Here is a 17,837-nt window from a genome sequence, read left to right as displayed (position 1 = left end):
TACAGACTGGTTAGTCCGACCTCTGTGATGAGCAAAGTAATGGAATCACTGCTAAAACAGGATAGTGCAAATTTTGGAATCCAATGGATTGCAAGATCTGAGGCAGCATGGTTTTACTAGAAGTAAATCTTATCAGATGAATCTGATCATTTCTTTGATTGGGTGACCAGAGAGTTGGATCAAGGGAGAGCACTAGACATAGTGTACTTGGATTTTAGCGAGGCCTTTGATATGGTTCCACACAGAAGACTTATAAATAAATTGAGCGCCCTTGGTATGGAACCTAGTGTGACTGGCTAGCATAGAAATTGGCTAAGTGGGATGAGACAAAGTGTAGTGGTAAATGGAGTTTTTTCTGAGGAGGGGGCTGTTACCAGTGGTGTGCCTCAGGGATTGGTCCTTGGATCGGTTCTTTTCAACATTTTTGTGAGTGACATGTCTTTTTGTTGATGATACCAAAATTTGTAACAGGGTGGACAGCCAGGAAGGTGTGGAAAACATGAGGCGGGATCTAACAAAGCTCAAGGAATGGTCTAAAGTCTGGCAGCTAAGATTTAATGTTAAAAAAAAGTGCAGAGTAAAGCCTTTAGGATGCAAAAAAACGAGGGAGATGTACAGTATTGGAGGTGAAATTCTTCTAAGCACAAAGGAAAAGCGGGGATCTGGGGATGATTGTATCTGATGAACTTAAGGTGGCCAGATAGGTAGATAAAGCAACAGTAAAAGCCAGAAAGATATTTGGCTGCATAGGGAGAGAAATGGTCAGCAGAGAAAGGGAGGTGATATTGCCCCTGTGTAGGTCCCTGGTGAGACCTCATTTGGAATACTGTGTATAATTCTGGAGACCGCATCTTCAAAAGGATATAGGCAAGATGAAGTTGGTCCACAGGGTGGTCCTTGTTCTAAAGCATTTGGGGATAGACTTAAAGATCTAAGCATGTACACCCTGGAGGAAAGGCGAGATAGGGGAGATTTGATAGACATTCAAATTTCTCAAAGGTTTCCATGCACAGGAGGTGAGCCACTTTCACTGGAAAGGAGTCTCTAGAACAGAGCTTTCCAAAGTGTGTGTCGCGACACTTTGGTGTGTCGCCTGAGGTGTGCCAGTGTGTCGCGCAAGCCCGGTGCACGTGACACACCGGCAAGTGGGAGCCAATGCGGCCGCCGGTGGACCTCATCCCACTGGTGGCTGAGCAGTAAAGAATCGCTGTGCTGTGTGCCGCGGACACACAGCAGGAAGATCGGCATGGCCGTGGTGGAGCTCACCTCACCACGGCCTGAAGAACAAGGTCACGTCGAAACGTGCAGATGCTCCGCCTCCTTCCTGCCCACGCGGCCCCGGAAGGAAAATGTTGCCGGAGCCGCACGGGCAGAAAGGGGGAGGAGCATCAGCCGCGTGCAGAAGAGGAGCAGCGTTGTTACAGCATGTGAGAAGAGGAGGAGGCCCCCACCGCGGATCGGTCCGAAAAGATCAGGGCCGCCGCCCCCGCGATCGGCCCGAGAAGATCAGGGCCGCTGCAGAGCCCATCCTGCAGCGACCCGTGAAGAGGAGGCCCAGAGGTAAGAGAGAGGCTGAGGGCCCGTAGAGTGCATCTGTGAGCTGAGTTGAGCGATTGTGTGCGTCTGTGAGCTGAGTTGAGCGATTGTGTGCGTGAATGAGGTGAGTGATTGTGTGTGGGAGTGAGGTCCTGAATGTTTGCAGAGACAGCATGTGAGAGAGCCTGTGTGTGTGAGAGAGACAGCATGTGACAGTGAGAGCCTGTGTGTATGAATGATTGTATGAGAGAGAGCATGTGACAGTGAGAGTCTGTGCTTGAGCAAGACAACATGTGGGTGTGAGAGAGAGCCTGGGTGTGTGAGAGTCAGACAGCATGTGCAAGAGAGAGACTGTATGAATGATTGTATGAGAGAGAGCCTGTGAGTGTGTGAGAGAGAGAAAGCATGTGACAATGAGAACCTGACTGAATGTTTGAGGGAAGAAGATAGATGGAGAGAAAAGAAATAGAAAAAAAGACAATATGAATGGAATTGGCAAAAAAATAAGAAAGGGGAGGTGGAACAAAAAAGCCTGTGACCAACCGATTAGAAAACTAAGATCAGACAGCAAAGGTAAAAAAAAAAAAAGAAATAAATTACTTTTTACTGATTGGCACATGTAATCTTTGGTAATGTGCAAGAGTAGCACTTTCTCTATGCTGATTTCACAATGTACGAGATCAACATGGAGGAAGTGGAAACCCACGGGGCCTGCACAGAGGAGGCAGCAGAATGGGCTTCAGTGCCAATAGCAGCAATCAGCGCCTCCCCAATAGCCATGCGGCAGCAGTGACAGTGGCAGCAGAGGAATGAGAGAGGCTCCGAGGTTGCTGGCAAAAGAAAGAGAGGGGGTTTGCCTTTAGTGTGTGCCTGCCTGAGGGTGTGTCTGTGTATGAGAATGTATGGGTGTCTTCCTGGGGTTTGTATGTGTGAGTATAGGTGCCGGCCTGTGTGTGGTGTATGTGTGTGTAAGAATGAATTGGTGCCTGCCTGGGGGTCTGTGTGTGTGAGAATGAATGTGTGCATGCCTGAGGGAGTGGTGTGAAATTGAATGGAAGCCTGCCTGGGGGTCAGTTTCAGTGTGTGAGAATGACTGGGAGCTTGCCTGGGTGTGTGTGTTTGTGTATATGTGAGGGAGCCAGACAGAATATGTATGAGAAAATCCAGGGGAGTAAGAGTTTGTGTGGGTGTGTGTGTGTGGAGGGAGAGAGAGTGTCTTAGAGCTTGAGAGTGTGTCAGTGTCTGTGAGAGCGAGAGGTTATGGTGGGTATAAGAGCATGAATGTTATGTATGTGACAGTATATGTGTGAGAGAGAATGGAAATGTGAGTATGTGTGAGAGAGAGAGGATAACCTCCTAATCCTTGACAATATCAGGGTGACTGGAAATCAAGAGCTCCCACGTATGGACAGCAGGGGCTTTTTAAAATCCTTATTAGTTTTAATTATTGGGTGTTATTTGATATATGTGCTGTTTTGAAATATTTTATTGGTGTTTAGGAAATTGTAAAAAATGTATATGATTTTAATGAATAGAAATTCTATTTATCAGTAGTTTTAAAATATTCTTTTATTAGTATGGTTTTACTATTATAACTGATGCTTTATGTTTCTTGATTTTATTTTATGAGGAATGGTGGTTCTGTTTTTCCATTATTAATACACAGAGTCTGGCTTCTTGGGGTTTCCATTTCAGTTTTTGTCTAATTTGTGCTCCTTTATTTTGTATTCTGTATTTGGTGAAGGTCTGTCTCTGCTCTGTGTGTGTGACCATGATGAGAAATTCGCTAGCTTAGGGATCTATAGCAATCGGGTTTGTTTTGTTTCCTCAGTAGGTGGTGTATTCTAGGACCCAGTATAATATTTACCCTTGCTTTTTCACAGGTAGGGTTATTGTTGTTAGAGTCCTTGGTGTTATTACTGTTATGTTATGATGGGATTGCAGTATAGATTTTGAGTGTCTTTTTTTTTTTTTGCGAGGTTTTATTTTCGTTCACAATGTGCCTGGCAGTGGAAGGTGTTTGTGCTGCTGTTACTGTGAGGTGACACCAGAATTTGAAAACATCTTTTAGTATGATGAGCTGTAAGGGAAACATTCAAGCTCCATTGTTTGGGGGAATTTCAGTGGATGCACAGAGTTACAGAATTGGAGGTGCAGGATTTATATTGACATTCTGTCCCTTCCTATAAATTCCAGTCTTCACTCTCATAGCCTCATTCAACTAATTCTATATGGCTATCAAATAATTTTATAGTGTGAAACTGGCCAGCTTTTTAAAATTACGCAGAAGACCCTTTGGACTTTCTTATTAACACCAAATATTCAAAAGCTGTGCTCATCCCATCAAGCTCATATATCTCATTAAAGAGGTAAATTGAATAACACAATAACTTTGTTTTATTATTGTTACTCATAAATTATAACAACATTAATCTTGGAATATTATATATTTTTAATATAAATGAAAGATTTTCACAAGATAGGTTGTGTCGTGAAACATTTTATTATGTATATATTTAAGGAAACATACATAAATTGTCGAAATACATTTTGTTCGTTTAACCTTTAACCTCTGGTTTGCTAGTAGACTGAATTACTGTGTCCCGAAATTATGTTTGTCTAAAAAGTGTGTCACCAACATGAAAAGTTTGGAAAGCTCTGCTCTAGAACGAGGGGGTCATGCAATGAGGTTGAAAGGGGATAGACTTAGGAGTAATCTTAGGAAATATTTATTATAGAAAGGGTGATGGATACATGGAACAGGCTCTCGGTGGAGTGGTAGAGGCAAAAACAATATCTGAATTCAAGAAAACATGGAATAAATACAGGGGGATCTCTAAGGAAGTGATGGGAATTATAATGCTAAATTAATTGCGCAGATGGGCTGTACAGTCTTTTTCTGCCATCATATTTTTGTGTCTAAGTGAGAGTGCATGTCTGTTCCTATCAATGATTGGCTGGACAAGAACACATCACAGGCAGGAGTCACATCATCAGAGAATTAGGGTTACTAGGGCTCATCATTAACTACCCTAGGTCCCACTTGAACCCATCATCTCCTTATCCTGTCCTCTCCTTATCTGACTGCTAGCATAACCATTCCCCCTAAAAGACCACAGAAACCAGAATCCACTTCCTCCTCCCCATTTCGGACTTATTCCCCTTCACCTACACCTTTCAACTTTCCCCAAGAAAGTTTTTCATATCCCCACCCTATATATCCTCCCCCCCCCCCCCCCCCACTCCTTACATCCCCCTCCAACACCAGTGACATAGCATTCTCTTCTCTCCAGCATCTAACCTACTCCCCCCCCCCCCCCCCCCCCCCCCCCCCTCCTCACCCCTCCCTTTACCACTCCACCCGCCAACACTTCAACAGGCCGGCCTAGCAATGGAACCTCCATTACCTCCATGCAACCAAACTAACATGTCCCATACCCTATCCCCATCCTACAGTACCGCACACACTGCCACAAATCTCACAATCCCTCCATCCCCACCACTCACCCCAAATCACTGATACCCATCATGATCACCCCACTCGCGCAACTCCTTGGCCTCACCACTTGCTCCATCATTCTATTCAACTCTCAATCATTAGGGAAAAAAACACCCATCCTGAATGACCTTCTCATAGATTGCAAACCAGACATCTGTGTTGTCACAGAAACCTGGCTTAAACACACTGATATAGTTTTCCTGAACCAGCTCCCTAAGCAAACATATGACCTCTTCTCAATTCTAAGGCCCAAGAAAAGAGGCGGAGGTCTCCTCCTAGCTGCCAAGAAAGACCTGAACCTAAGACCCATAAACACCAACACCCCAACCAGACTGGAAATAGGCCTTTTCAAGTCTCAACATCTGCAACTCTGCCTTATCTACGCACCTCCAACTTCTCACCTATCATTGAATTTATATCTGAAAACCTTAACATAGACATCCCAGCCATCATTCTAGGAGACTTTAACCTCCACGTGGACTCCACTCCCCTCTCATCATCCTGCAAATCCTTCCTAAATGCCTTAGGCTTTCAACAACTCATTAATTCCCCCACCCACAAAGCTGGACACATTTTATTTATTTTTATTTATTTATTGTTTTTGTTATACCGAGTTTCATGATAGGCATCACATCAACCCGGTTTACAAATAACAAGGAGTGTAAAGCATAACGTAACGTAAAAAACAATATTTTCAATAAGAACCTTGATCTAATAATATTTAACCTTGATCTAACAATATTTTCAATAAGAACCTTGATCTAATAAGAACATTCTTGATCTAATATTTGTAAATGACTGTATACATTCCGTCAACACTCCTTCCTGCACCCCAGTGCCATGGTCTGACCACTCGGTCATAAAAGCACACCTAACTGTGAAACAAACCCCCCCCCCCCCCCCTCAAACACAATAACACCATACACTTCAGGAAACCCTGCAACAAGGAAGACTTAATTGCCGCTCTCACTGACTCTCTCCATAACCTCTATCTAACAAATCCCGACTCAGCACTCACCTCCTGGAATAACCTCACGAACATCATTGCCAACAACCTATGCCCCTTTACATCCAAAAAAATTAAATCACTCACTCCATGCAAAAAAAACCCTGGTATACCACTGAACTGAAGAAACTGAAACATGACCTCAGACAAAAAGAAAGAAAATGGCGCAAAGAACCTTCCCACATTGCTCAAGCTACTTACAAAACCTCCTAACATTCCTATAGAACCACCATACTTAGGACCAAACAAGACTTAGGCCACCAATACAACCCCAAAGCCCTCTTTGCATATGTAGCCGAACTCACCAAACCATCACCGCCCCATACATCAGAAGAGGACACAAAAGCCAAATGCGAACAGATCGCCAGCTTCTTCAAAGAATCCCTTGACATCACCCCGGCTTCAGAAAAAGAAACCATACTAAAGAGACTACACCCCTCTTCACACCCAGCTGACACTATCCCCAGCAAAGCTCTACTACCCATTGCAAGCACAATTGCCAAACTCTTGGCCGAGATAATCAATTGCTCACTCTCCCATGGCATAGTCCCCGATTTCTTAAAACACGCAATAGTGAAACCCATTCTAAAAATACTCAACCTCGACCCTGCAGACCCAGCCAACTACAGACCAATCTCTAATCTCCCCTTCCTGGTAAAAGTCATGGAAAAAATTGTCAACACGCAACTCACTGACCACTTGGAGAACCACAACATCCTATCCCCATCCCAGTTTAGTTTCCGTAAGCTTTTCAGTACTGAAACCCTCCTCATCTCTCTCTCAGATACCCTCCTTAAAGGTCTTGACCAAGGACACTCCTACATACTTGCCCTACTAGATATCTCCGCCACCTTTGACACCATTAACCACAACATTCTAATTAAACACCTCACAGAAATCGGGATCTCAGGAACTGCCTTACACTGGTTAAAATCCTACCTGGAAAACAGGCAATACACAGTCCAAATCTCTAACATATACCTCCTGCCCCTCTGCCAACTCCTCTCAGACCTTGGCCTCACCCATTATATCTACGCAGACGATGTATAAATCCTCATCCCTATTCAAGAATCCCTACACAAATCTCTTAAAACCTGGGAAAACTGCCTTCTCACCAACCTTCACCTTGCTCTTAACACTGAAAACGGAACTCATCATCATCTCCACCCCCACCCACTCTCGACCTCCTTCCAGCAAAATGTACGAAACCTTGGTGTCGTCATTGACAACAAATCAACCTAAAAACATTCATCAACACAACCATAAAAGAATGCTACTACAAGCTCCATGTACTCAAAAAGCTCAAACCTCTCCTCCACCTTAATGACTACCGTACAATCCTCCAATCCACTATATTTTCAAAAATTGATTACTTGTTACTAGGCCTCCCCGCCTCAACCCTTTAAACCCCTCCAAATGCTACAGAATGCAACCGCAAGAATCCTAACAAGCACCCGTAAAACAGATCATATTACTCCCGTCCTCAAGGAACTTCATTGGCTCCCAATTTCCTTTCAAATCACCTACAAAAATTATTCACAAAACCATCCACAACAATAACATTCACTGGCTTGACAATTCCCTCTGCCTACACACATCCAGCGCCCCACTAGATCCGCCTATAAGGGAACCCTTCATACCCCCACCCTGAAGCCCACGCACTTCTGCACTACAAAAGACTGCGCCTTCTCACTTGCTGGACCCACCCTCTGGAACTCCATGCCGATGGCTAGAGCCAAGTACACAAACATTCAAAAAAAAACCTCAAGACGTGGCTATTCAAACAAGACTTCCCTGAATAGTACCACCCCCCCCCATTATCCCATGCCCCTCCTACCTCTATATTGGACCCTTGTAGAAGACTTGAAACCTATTCCACTTTATTGTATTTGTTTTACTATTTCTGTAAATCTCTCCTCCTTATCTCCCCTAATACTAATACTGTACCTGTAGTAGCACTTCTGTAAATCGCCACCTTTCTCCTCAGTACTCTACCCAGGTATTCCCATACTTTATCTCCCCCTTACTTGTCATATTTCTGTTCCATAAATTCTCCCCCTTTATTTGTAATACCTCTGGACCTATGTAGATACCTTCGTAAATTTTGTCCACCTCAGTTATATTCATACTGTACCCTTGTAGCTATTCTCTTCACCATATCTCTTTAATACTTTACAAGTTAACCTTTCCTCTTTAATACTGTATGAGTTAAACCCCCCAAGTTATTAACTCCCTGCTCTTCATATATTAATATTACTGTACCCATGTATTTACTGTACAAGTTAAACCCCCAAGTTATTAACTCCCTGTTCCTTGTACATTAATATTACTGTACCCATGTATGTATTCTCCCCACCTTATTTCACTAATACTGTACAAGTTATACCCCCCAAGTTCTTAACTCCCTGTTCAATGTACTTTCGCTGTTCAGTTCTATGTAAACCGATATCATGTTTCGACGAATACCGGTCTATAAAATCGTTTAAATAAATAAATCTCAATTGGAGTTTATTGGAGAGCTTCTAGACTCAAATTGGGCAAAAGCCTTCCTTCACAAAGGGTAATCAACTTGATATCTGAGGTGGAAAGAATCCAGATGAGTCAGTAGACATCATGGGACATGTTGAGAATATTGGGTTTTACAACTTCAGCTATCTGTGCAACTCCCTTGGGACATCTCCACTTGACGAAAGCCCAAATGGCCTCTCTGATCACAATGGCTACAGGCCACCCAGGATCTTCATGACAGTATCCATGTCACATAGCCGCTCAGGGACTCCCTGTCTTTGTGGCGAGACAGTTCCAATCTGATCAGGAGTATACCCTTCCAGATTTTTTCTGTTGAAATTCTTGCTGCGGATGCATCCAACTTATGTTGGGGAGTCTGTGTAGAGAGACTTTGATCCCAAGGTCTCTGATCTGTTCAAGAGAAGCTTCACCAGATAAACTTTTTAGAGCTAAGGGCTCTAAAAGCTCTTAAAGCTTTCAGAGTTTGGTTGGCCAACAAAATCATCCTGACCATGGAGACTCAGTATGGTCACTAGGGTTGCAATGTTTAGGACTTACTATTCTGTAACGATGCAGGGTAAGCAGCAGGACTAATCAATGCCACATAATTTTATGGTGGTGTTCGTAAAGCTGAGGCTGTAAAAATACTCAGTTAAAGGTCTGGTTTTCTTCCTAAAGAAAGGAAGAGGACCAGAAGGGCCATTTAACCTGGGTCTCAGGTTTAAACAATTGTTAACGTTTTGGCATTTGACAAGTTTCGCAACTTGTTTTTATGCATATTCCTATGTCATTTTAATTATGGGTAGGCTCATCAAGAGATGAACAGGGCACAGGCCTCTCTGGACCTCTGATAGGGCCTGGAAAGGAGGGCCCTCCTTTTTGAGCATGCTACATTGTAATGTCACAATTTTTGGCATCCATAATGTATTGATCTTTTGCATGATTCATCAGAAAGCATCTGGTTAGATTCAGTGACAGAAATTTAATGGTACAACGAAAACAGGGTTTACTTAAGTCAAATGCAGATATTAATACATTCACTTAAAGAGCACTCGAAAATATTTTATATATTTATTTGCTGCACTATGCCAGGCATCGTAAGTAAATATTAAATAAGTATCTTCATTCCACCCATGTACAGGTTTCTTAATATTTTTTCACCTTCTAGCACTCATGGATCACATTTAATCATCGGTTCCAAATGCCTAATTTTTAGGTACTTCTTATAATTTTAGTTGCAAGTAAAAAGATAGAAAAAAGAAAAGTACTTCCCTGTATCAATCAGGAAGACAGAATACCTGATGTAATATTACGTTTCGTATGTGCTGCATCAGGGGCTCAAATGGAAATTCCACTAAACTATCTTTCCTTTCTTACATATTGCTGAAATGCCAAAGTTGTTATTCACAATACAATGTTCTGCAAATCACACAACAGGAAAAGTTAGATGCGGGAACCAAAGCAGGAATCCATTTTCACAAGCTTGTAACAGTAAATGAATAAAGATATTAGTACAAAGCCATGATCTATAACATGCATGAAATTTAACAGATATATAAGGCAATTTAGTCTAATTTAATTTAATGAACCATTTTTGAGCACTTTTGAAGTGAAAGCGTACCCTTCAGTATTCGTCTTCATAGCAGCCAAGTTAGACTCAGCCCGTGACAAGCAGCTGTTTTTCAGTAATGCAGTTCACCGTGATTGTCTAGAATCCATGACTGCTTTTTTTTTTTGTTTTTGACGGCTGACTTTGGAACAGCCTTTGGCAATCCATTCTTTTTTTTTCCACTGACACGGTTTTCTGCGATTGGCTAAAATCTGTGCATCTGTTTTTTTGCAGCTATATTAAAGTGGCTCCTAAACAATCTACTGTTTTTCAATCAAAAATAGGTCAAAATCATACTGTAAACAAAACTAGTATAAAATTAATATAAAAAGTGCCATTGAATTTCTGCATTAAGGCTGTTGGGCCACACTGAATCTATTTGAAAAATCCATTTTTATTTATTTATTTATTTTTTTAGAATTTTATGGTGACATTGGGTTAAAAATAAGTCAATCTAATCTTGGCATTCTACATGAATAGTCTTTACAAGTAGCCAGTGACAGAAGTTTTTTTGGGTTGTTTTTTTTTTTTAATCTTTATTTCTGACATTAAAATCTTGAGCACATTATTTGGACATAAAAAAAGGTATGAAACTTGATCCAGGCAGCTACTAGGTGCTGATGAAAAAGCCACTGGAGAGAAAAACAGGAAAGAAATTGTGTGAACGTACAAGCTATTCACAAATCAGGAAACTGTATCACCAGCAGGGACTATAATTATTATTCATAGTTGAGTTTATTCTGTATGATGTCACTAAAAACATTAAGTTGGGGTGCAGCCCCCTTCACCTTCACAATAATTTCCTTTCTTTTATTCTGTTTTACAACCACCTAATAAAATGTGTTTTGATCTGGATTGCAGCAGAATTGCGATTACACAGGTGAAAATAGACAGTAAAAACTGAGAGATTCAGTTTTGCTTTGTTTTTTTGAACAGCCATATTTTTTGTTTCTTTTTTACTGTTCATTTCCTTAGCTGTTGAAAATGGACACACAGATGTTGTAAAGCTCTTACTCAGACATGGAGCAAATGTTAATGGATACCATTCTTGGTCTGGATGGAATGCTTTGCACCAGGCTTCTTTTAAGGTAACCTATAAATTCATTATTTCATTTCCATGTAAATTTGGCATGTTACCCTTTAAAATGGCAGTCTGTACAGTTTTTGTCTCCCACTCTTCTGTGATTTATGATTGTTAGAGTATCACAGAAAAGGCAGTCTAAATGCTAATGATCACTCTGGATATGAAGTATGCCACAGAAGATACAGAGGATTGTGGAATGCAGTGATTATTTAAGGATTAAAGGCATTTAAAAAAAAAAAAGAACAGATGTGGCACATTTATAATATAAATGCATATTTTAGTGTAAACGACAGTTAAATTGATGTGCAAAGTTTAATAGTTCTTGGGCCAGGAAGATAAATAATTTAATGGATATTTTTAAGGGAGTTTGGAAAGTTATACGGTGGACTTGTGATTTTAAGTTACTTTGATCTGACTGATTAGGCAGTTAACTTTAAATTTTAATTTTAAATCTCTCCTGTACTGCTTTAAACATATTGGGCCGGATTTTAATACCTACGCGCGGGCGTACATTTGTGCCCGCAACCCAGTGCGCACAAATGTACGCTCGATTTTATAACATGCGCGGGCAGCCGCACGCATGTTATAACATCTGGGGTCGGCTGGTGGAAGGGGGTGCACACTAGTGCACCTTGCGCACGCCGAGCCCTTGGGGAGCCCTGCTGGCTTTCCCCGTTCCCTCCGAGGCCTCTCCGAAATCGGAGCTGCCTCAGCGGGAACTTTCCTTCTGCCCCTCCCTTCCTCTACCTAATCCGCCCCCAGCCCTACCTAAAACCCCGCCATACCTTTATTTTATAAGTTGTGCTTGCCTCCAGGCAGGCGTAGATTGTGCGCATCGGCCAATTGCCGGCACGCGATTCCCCGGCACAGCAGCAAAAGCCGCTGTGCTGGAGGCCTCAACTACATCCGCGACCCGCCCTCACCCCGCCCATTCAGTAAAGTCCCGGGATTTTACGTGCGCCGCCAGGCTTTTTAAAAAAAATCTTCCCCATATTCTAGGTTTCTTTATTGGCGAGGATGGAAAAGAGATGAATTGAGGTTAGTCCACTTGTTATGCAAGCTGTTGACACACAGGAAAAATTTGTATTCCAGGAATACTCTGAGATAATAAAACTACTTCTGAAGAATGAAGCGGACAAGGAATGCCAGGATGACTTTGGAATCACACCTTTATTTATTGCTGCTCAGTATGGACGGGTGGAAAGTTTAAGAATACTTGCATCACATGGTAAATTTTTCATTCCCCTGACCTTTTGTTACAGAGCTTGCATTCAGATTTCATTTCTGTAGCAGCTACTGTATTTTGTTCAGAGATGTGTTGTCTGTACAAGAGACATTTGTGATTTGAGTTATAATTAATAGATTTTGTATAGTTGTAAATAAGGATAGTGAGTACCTGATTTATGATTTTATTAAGTATTGTTGCCATTTAATGTATAGCTACTAATTTATCAGCACATAATCTTAACAATCTGTCACTGAGGCAAAATTACTGGCATATTGATTGAGGAAAATGGCCTCATTTGGATGAAACAAAGGTTCAAATTTCCACTCCTATAAGGTATTTTAAACTTCACCAGTTTATTAAATTATAACTAGTTTATTGTACTTCACAGGACAGGAGTGTGTTTCACTAAAGCATTATTTTATATTTGTGTCTTCATGAAGATCTAATTATATTTTTATATCCTTGTCAGCCCTAAATAAATCAATTTTTGGCATCTTCATTTATTAGTAATCTGCACAAAAAAGATCACTGTTTTAGCAATCCATACTTTATTACTATAAATCCCATTTCTGTATATTTTGTGATTCAAAGTGATAACTTCACAGTGGTCTTCTACACTTCATCCTGCTGAATCACTGAATCTCAAACTTGTTTCTTTCCTTAGAATTTCTTCTCCAACTTAGGAGGAAAACTAAGGCAACTGATTGTAGGTAGAGTCCTTCCTTTTCGTAGAACTGCTTCCAAAGGTGTTAAAAAGTGCTCAACTGCACTTATGGTCTGCATATGCCAGAGTACACTTGGCCATGACTGATTCTTTCATACAGGCCGATACAGTACAGTGCGCTCTGGCGGAGTGCACTGTTAACCTGCGTTTGGACGCGCGTTTTCGACGCGCTATTACCCCTTACTGAATAAGGGGTAAAGCTAGTGCGTCAAACACGCGTCCAAACGCAGGTTAACAGTGCACTCCGCCAGAGCGCACTGTACTGTATCGGCCTGTATGAAAGAGTCAGTCATGGCCAGGTGTACTCTGGCATATGCAGACCATAAGTGCAGTTGAGCACTTTTTAACACCTTTGGAAGCAGTTCTACGAAAAGGAAGGACTCTACCTACAATCAGTTGCCTTAGAATTTCTTCTCCAACTTAGGGCCTATTAGTTATTGCCGCGCGATTCACTAAATAAATGTGCAGCCAAGCCGCACATTTTACTTTCAGAAATTAGCACCTACCCAAAGGTAGACGTTAATTTCTGCCGGCACCGGGAAAGTGTACAGAAAAGCAGTAAAAATTGCTCTTCTGTACACCCTCCGACTTAATATCATGGCGATATTAAGTCGGAGGTCCCAAAGTAAAAAGTAATTTAAAAAAAAAAAAAATTAAAATCTGCTCGCGGGTTGAAAACCGGACGCTCAATTTTGCCGGCATCCAGTTTCTGAACCCGTGGCTGTCAGCGGGTTTGAGAACCGACGCCGGCAAAATTGAGCGTCTGCTGTCAAACTCGCTGACAGCCACCGCTCCTGTCAAAAAAGAGGCGCTAGGGACGCGCTAGTATCCCTAGTGCCTCTTTTTACTGTGGGCCCTCATTTAAATACTGAATCGCGCGCACAGGAGAGTGGCCGGTGCGCGCACCAGGAGAGCAGGCAAGCCCGCGACCTTTACTGAATCGGCCTGTTTGTAAGATTTAGTTCATTTCAGTCTAGGAGTCTTGTTTCACATCTGTTGAACTGGCCTTGTTAATGCCTGTAACTAAGCTACAATTACGAGAATCCAAAATATATTTAAACAAGTTAAGTATGGGTGTATTGGTTCTGATGAATTGAAGCACTGTAAAATAGGATAAGTAAGGTTTCACACAGCAAGGGCCTTTTCTGACTGGAATTCTTTGCTTATCACAGAAGAGAGAAGATTAAAGGAGTTAGCATTGAATGCTATCAGGTACTAAATAGTCTGTAACATCAATCATGGTTTAACTCTGCAACATGTTGATCATCTCAGTTTTGTTGTTGAGCAAAAGAGTATACACTGTGTTGCATTTTTGTGTATGGCAGGTGCTATTGTTAATTGTCAAGCCAAGGACAAAGCTACCCCATTATTTATTGCTTCTCAAGAGGGCCATGACCAATGTGTGGAACTGCTGTTGTCTAAAGGGGCAAACCCAAATCTATACTGCAATGAGGAAGCCTGGCAGTTACCTATTCATGCAGCGGCACAGATGGGCAAAACCACGTAAGTCATCTGCTGCCCTATGCTATATTTTGCAAACTAATAGAAGAGTCATAAATTGATTTTCTTTTCAATAGAAAAAAAGATTGAGACTGTATAAAATGCTAAATCATAAAATGTTAATAGGAAAAATTGTAATAGAAATAAAAATGATTTTCCATCGACAGGTATGAGTTAGCCATAACACATAGGTGATATCCACCCGATGGTGCCGACACAGACCCATCTTTAATCTCAGTAAAGACTTTACTGAGCTTACACAGGAGTTTCTGCAGGCACACTGCCTTATGAGACCCTCAGTTCATCTTCATCTGAGCTAGTGCATGGACATGTACCGGTCTCTCTTTCAAAATTTTTTCAACTTTTGGCCTTGTGCCTTATTGCTTCTTTGATTTTGTTTGCCACTGCGTTAGCAGTCCCGCAAACAGAATTTTAAAGTTCTAACAAAAGAAAACTGAAGCCAAGAAGCTCATGATCAGCAGCTTCAAGAAATGTATCTGTCCGTCATGGATGCACACACTATCGAAGTCTGTCTGGACCTGAACCATGATTCTTCTAACTGCTGTGGTCAGATGAAATCTAGGACACAACAGCAACACACCGAAGGAGGCATCAGCAGGTAAGAGCCCAAAGCCTCAGCATAAGGCTGGGTAGCTGGGCTGTTCTACAACTAGCAGAATCTCCTTGGGCTCTTGACGCAGGAAATTGAGATGAGACATTTCAATCCCACAAGCACAGGAAAACTCCCCTCTCATTCCCACCAGTGGCTCCAGTTCCCAGATCCATCTCAAATCATGGGTTAAGTTTGGGACAGAAATGTGCAACGCCAAGAAGAGCACCCAAAGTTTTCAGGGCCATTCCCTCTCAGGTCCAAAGAAAAGATAGGTACTATTGGCACAGGGGCTGTACTGGAGCATGCCTCTCCTCACCAGTGAGACAGGAGATAGCCTCATTGGTGCAGCTCTCATCATCCTTCATAGTTCAGAAGATTAATTTTTGACCTGGACCTGGGGCTGACTAGGGCATTGTCCATATCCTCTGTGTAGCACTTGCACTCTAAAGCGCAGTTGACACATTTGACATGGCATGCCAAGATGCCATGGGTCATGTCGTAGCAGAGTGCTTCAGTGCGTAAGTCCAGGACTCCCGCAGCTGAGATTAGGGCATAGCAGGAGGTGCTATTCATGGGCCAAGGCGCTGTTCGGAAAGTGTCGACACAACCAGCATGGAGAGCCTGAGAGTTGGTGGCTGCCATGGCAGAGGCAGCTGCCACAGTGCAGAATTCCTTCATGGCTTTATAGACATCGTGCCTGCTGTTGTCCTGGAAACTGGATTTAAAATACAGGGTCCAAGCTTCCCCAGGTTTTGGGGCTGTCCAACTACTACACCACTCAGTAGTGATAGAATCCACATTGAAATGTGTTAAGCATACTCCTCACTCCATTACACCTCCTGAGAAAGGACCCAGACGTGGACTTGTTTGGGGATAAAGGTCTTCTAGGGATCTATGCTGAGTTCCTAGATTGAGGCTCACCAGCTCTGTGTTGCAGTATCTGCACAAATACATGCAAAAGCTAAAGTCTCTTGATGAATATGACAGACCCCCAGAGCAAGTGGACTTGTGCCACATATTGGGAGGAATGAGATGCACCTCATCTGTTCTGTTTATGAAGCTTTTGATACTGCAGCCAGGATTTTAGCTGTTTCTGTAGGAGCTCAACAACAAGTGAATAGCCTCTGAGAAGACTTGCGTGATTGTCTTGCAGATGTGCCCTATAGAGAAGACAATTCATTTGGTGACAAAAACATCAATCTACCTTGCAATCATTATCCGCTGCGGTGGGGAGCTCAACAAAGCCAGTATTTTCCCAAGTGTTCAGTCTTCCAAAGACTCCCTTTTCTGCTCTTTTCAGCATTGTTGAGCTCTTTCCACTCTTCAGTAGCAGCAGCTTGACCACCTGAGATTGACCCAAGGAAAAGCATTGGCCAAAGGCTCAGCAGCAGATGCAGCCTAAGCCCAGGAAATGTTTTTGATGGCTTTGAGACCTATCTCCTCTCCTCCAGTGGGAGGAAATGTTCATTCCTTTCTACCAGAATGGCCTAACCAGTGGGTTCTGAGAACTGTGTAATATGACTGCCACTTACACTTTTCTTGTCCTCCTCTGAATCAATGGAATTTTCAGTTTGTCCTTTCTCAATTCACTCAAATACAACTAGAAGTAGAGTTGCTCCTTTAGCAGAAGGCAGTCAAACCTATCCCTTCTCAGGTGTGTGGCCAAGAAGTCTATTCCTGTTTCCTAATCTCCAAGAAGTCGGGGGTGGGGAGTGGTGGGGATTGAGATCTATAGTGGACTTAGAGACTGAACAAGTTGTTGGTGCAGGAGAGGTTCAAGATGAAATCCCTCCAGACAATTCTCCCTTTCATTCACCTGAGGGACTGGATGCGTGCTTTGGATCTGAAAGATGCTTATGCTCACATTCCTAGTCTCCCCACCCATCAGAAGTTATTCAGGTTTGTGGTGAAGGTTGCATACTACCAATATAAAGTGCTCTCCTTTTGCTTCTGTGCAGCCCGGAGGGTGTTTATAAAATGCTTAAACTCTGGAATTTGTTCCAGAGGATGTGGTTAGTGCAGTTAGTATAGCGGTGTTTAAAAAAGGATTGGATAAGTTCTTGGAGGAGAAGTCAAATACCTGCTATTAAGTTCACTTAGAGAATAGCCACTGCCATTAGCAATGGTAACATGGAATAGACTTAGTTTTTGGGTATTTGCCAGGTTCTTATGGCCTGGATTGGCCACTGTTGGAAACAGGATGCTGGGCTTGATGGACCCTTGGTCTGACCCAGTATGGCATTTTCTTATGTTCTTATGCTTTGTAGTAGTGGTGGCATGTCTTTGTCGGCAGGGAATCTGTGTGTACCGATAGCTAGCTAATTGTCTGGGAATGGGTTCATCCTTGTCAGGAGTTTTGGAGTCCCTTGAAGATTATACGACTCTTTCAGACTCTGGGGTTCCTGGTCAACTTTGCCAGGTCAGTCCTGGTTCTGGCTCAAAGTTTTAAGTTCATAGACATCTGGATACACTTCTTCAAGAGAAAGCATTACTCCCTGTTGAAAAAACCACATTGATGATGTTCCTGGCA

The 17,837-nt window shown here is 42.4% G+C and overlaps 1 protein-coding gene across 7 annotated transcripts in view; it reads left to right on the top strand.

Moving 5' to 3' along the window:
* ASB3 (ankyrin repeat and SOCS box containing 3) overlaps positions 1-17,837 on the top strand; it is a 248,569-nt gene that overhangs the window by 77,269 nt on the left and 153,463 nt on the right. For all 7 annotated transcript variants that reach the window (XM_029593417.1, XM_029593421.1, XM_029593420.1 and 4 more), the window contains 3 exons: positions 11,134-11,246; positions 12,335-12,470; positions 14,520-14,697. In XM_029593417.1, coding sequence (XP_029449277.1) covers positions 11,134-11,246; positions 12,335-12,470; positions 14,520-14,697 — 427 coding nt within the window. The remainder of the gene's footprint in view (positions 1-11,133; positions 11,247-12,334; positions 12,471-14,519; positions 14,698-17,837) is intronic.

The sequence above is a fragment of the Rhinatrema bivittatum genome, chromosome 3 (genome assembly GCF_901001135.1).
Source record: "Rhinatrema bivittatum chromosome 3, aRhiBiv1.1, whole genome shotgun sequence".
In the NCBI taxonomy this organism is placed as follows: Eukaryota; Metazoa; Chordata; class Amphibia; order Gymnophiona; family Rhinatrematidae; genus Rhinatrema; species Rhinatrema bivittatum.
This window is presented reverse-complemented; position numbering and strand designations above follow the sequence as displayed.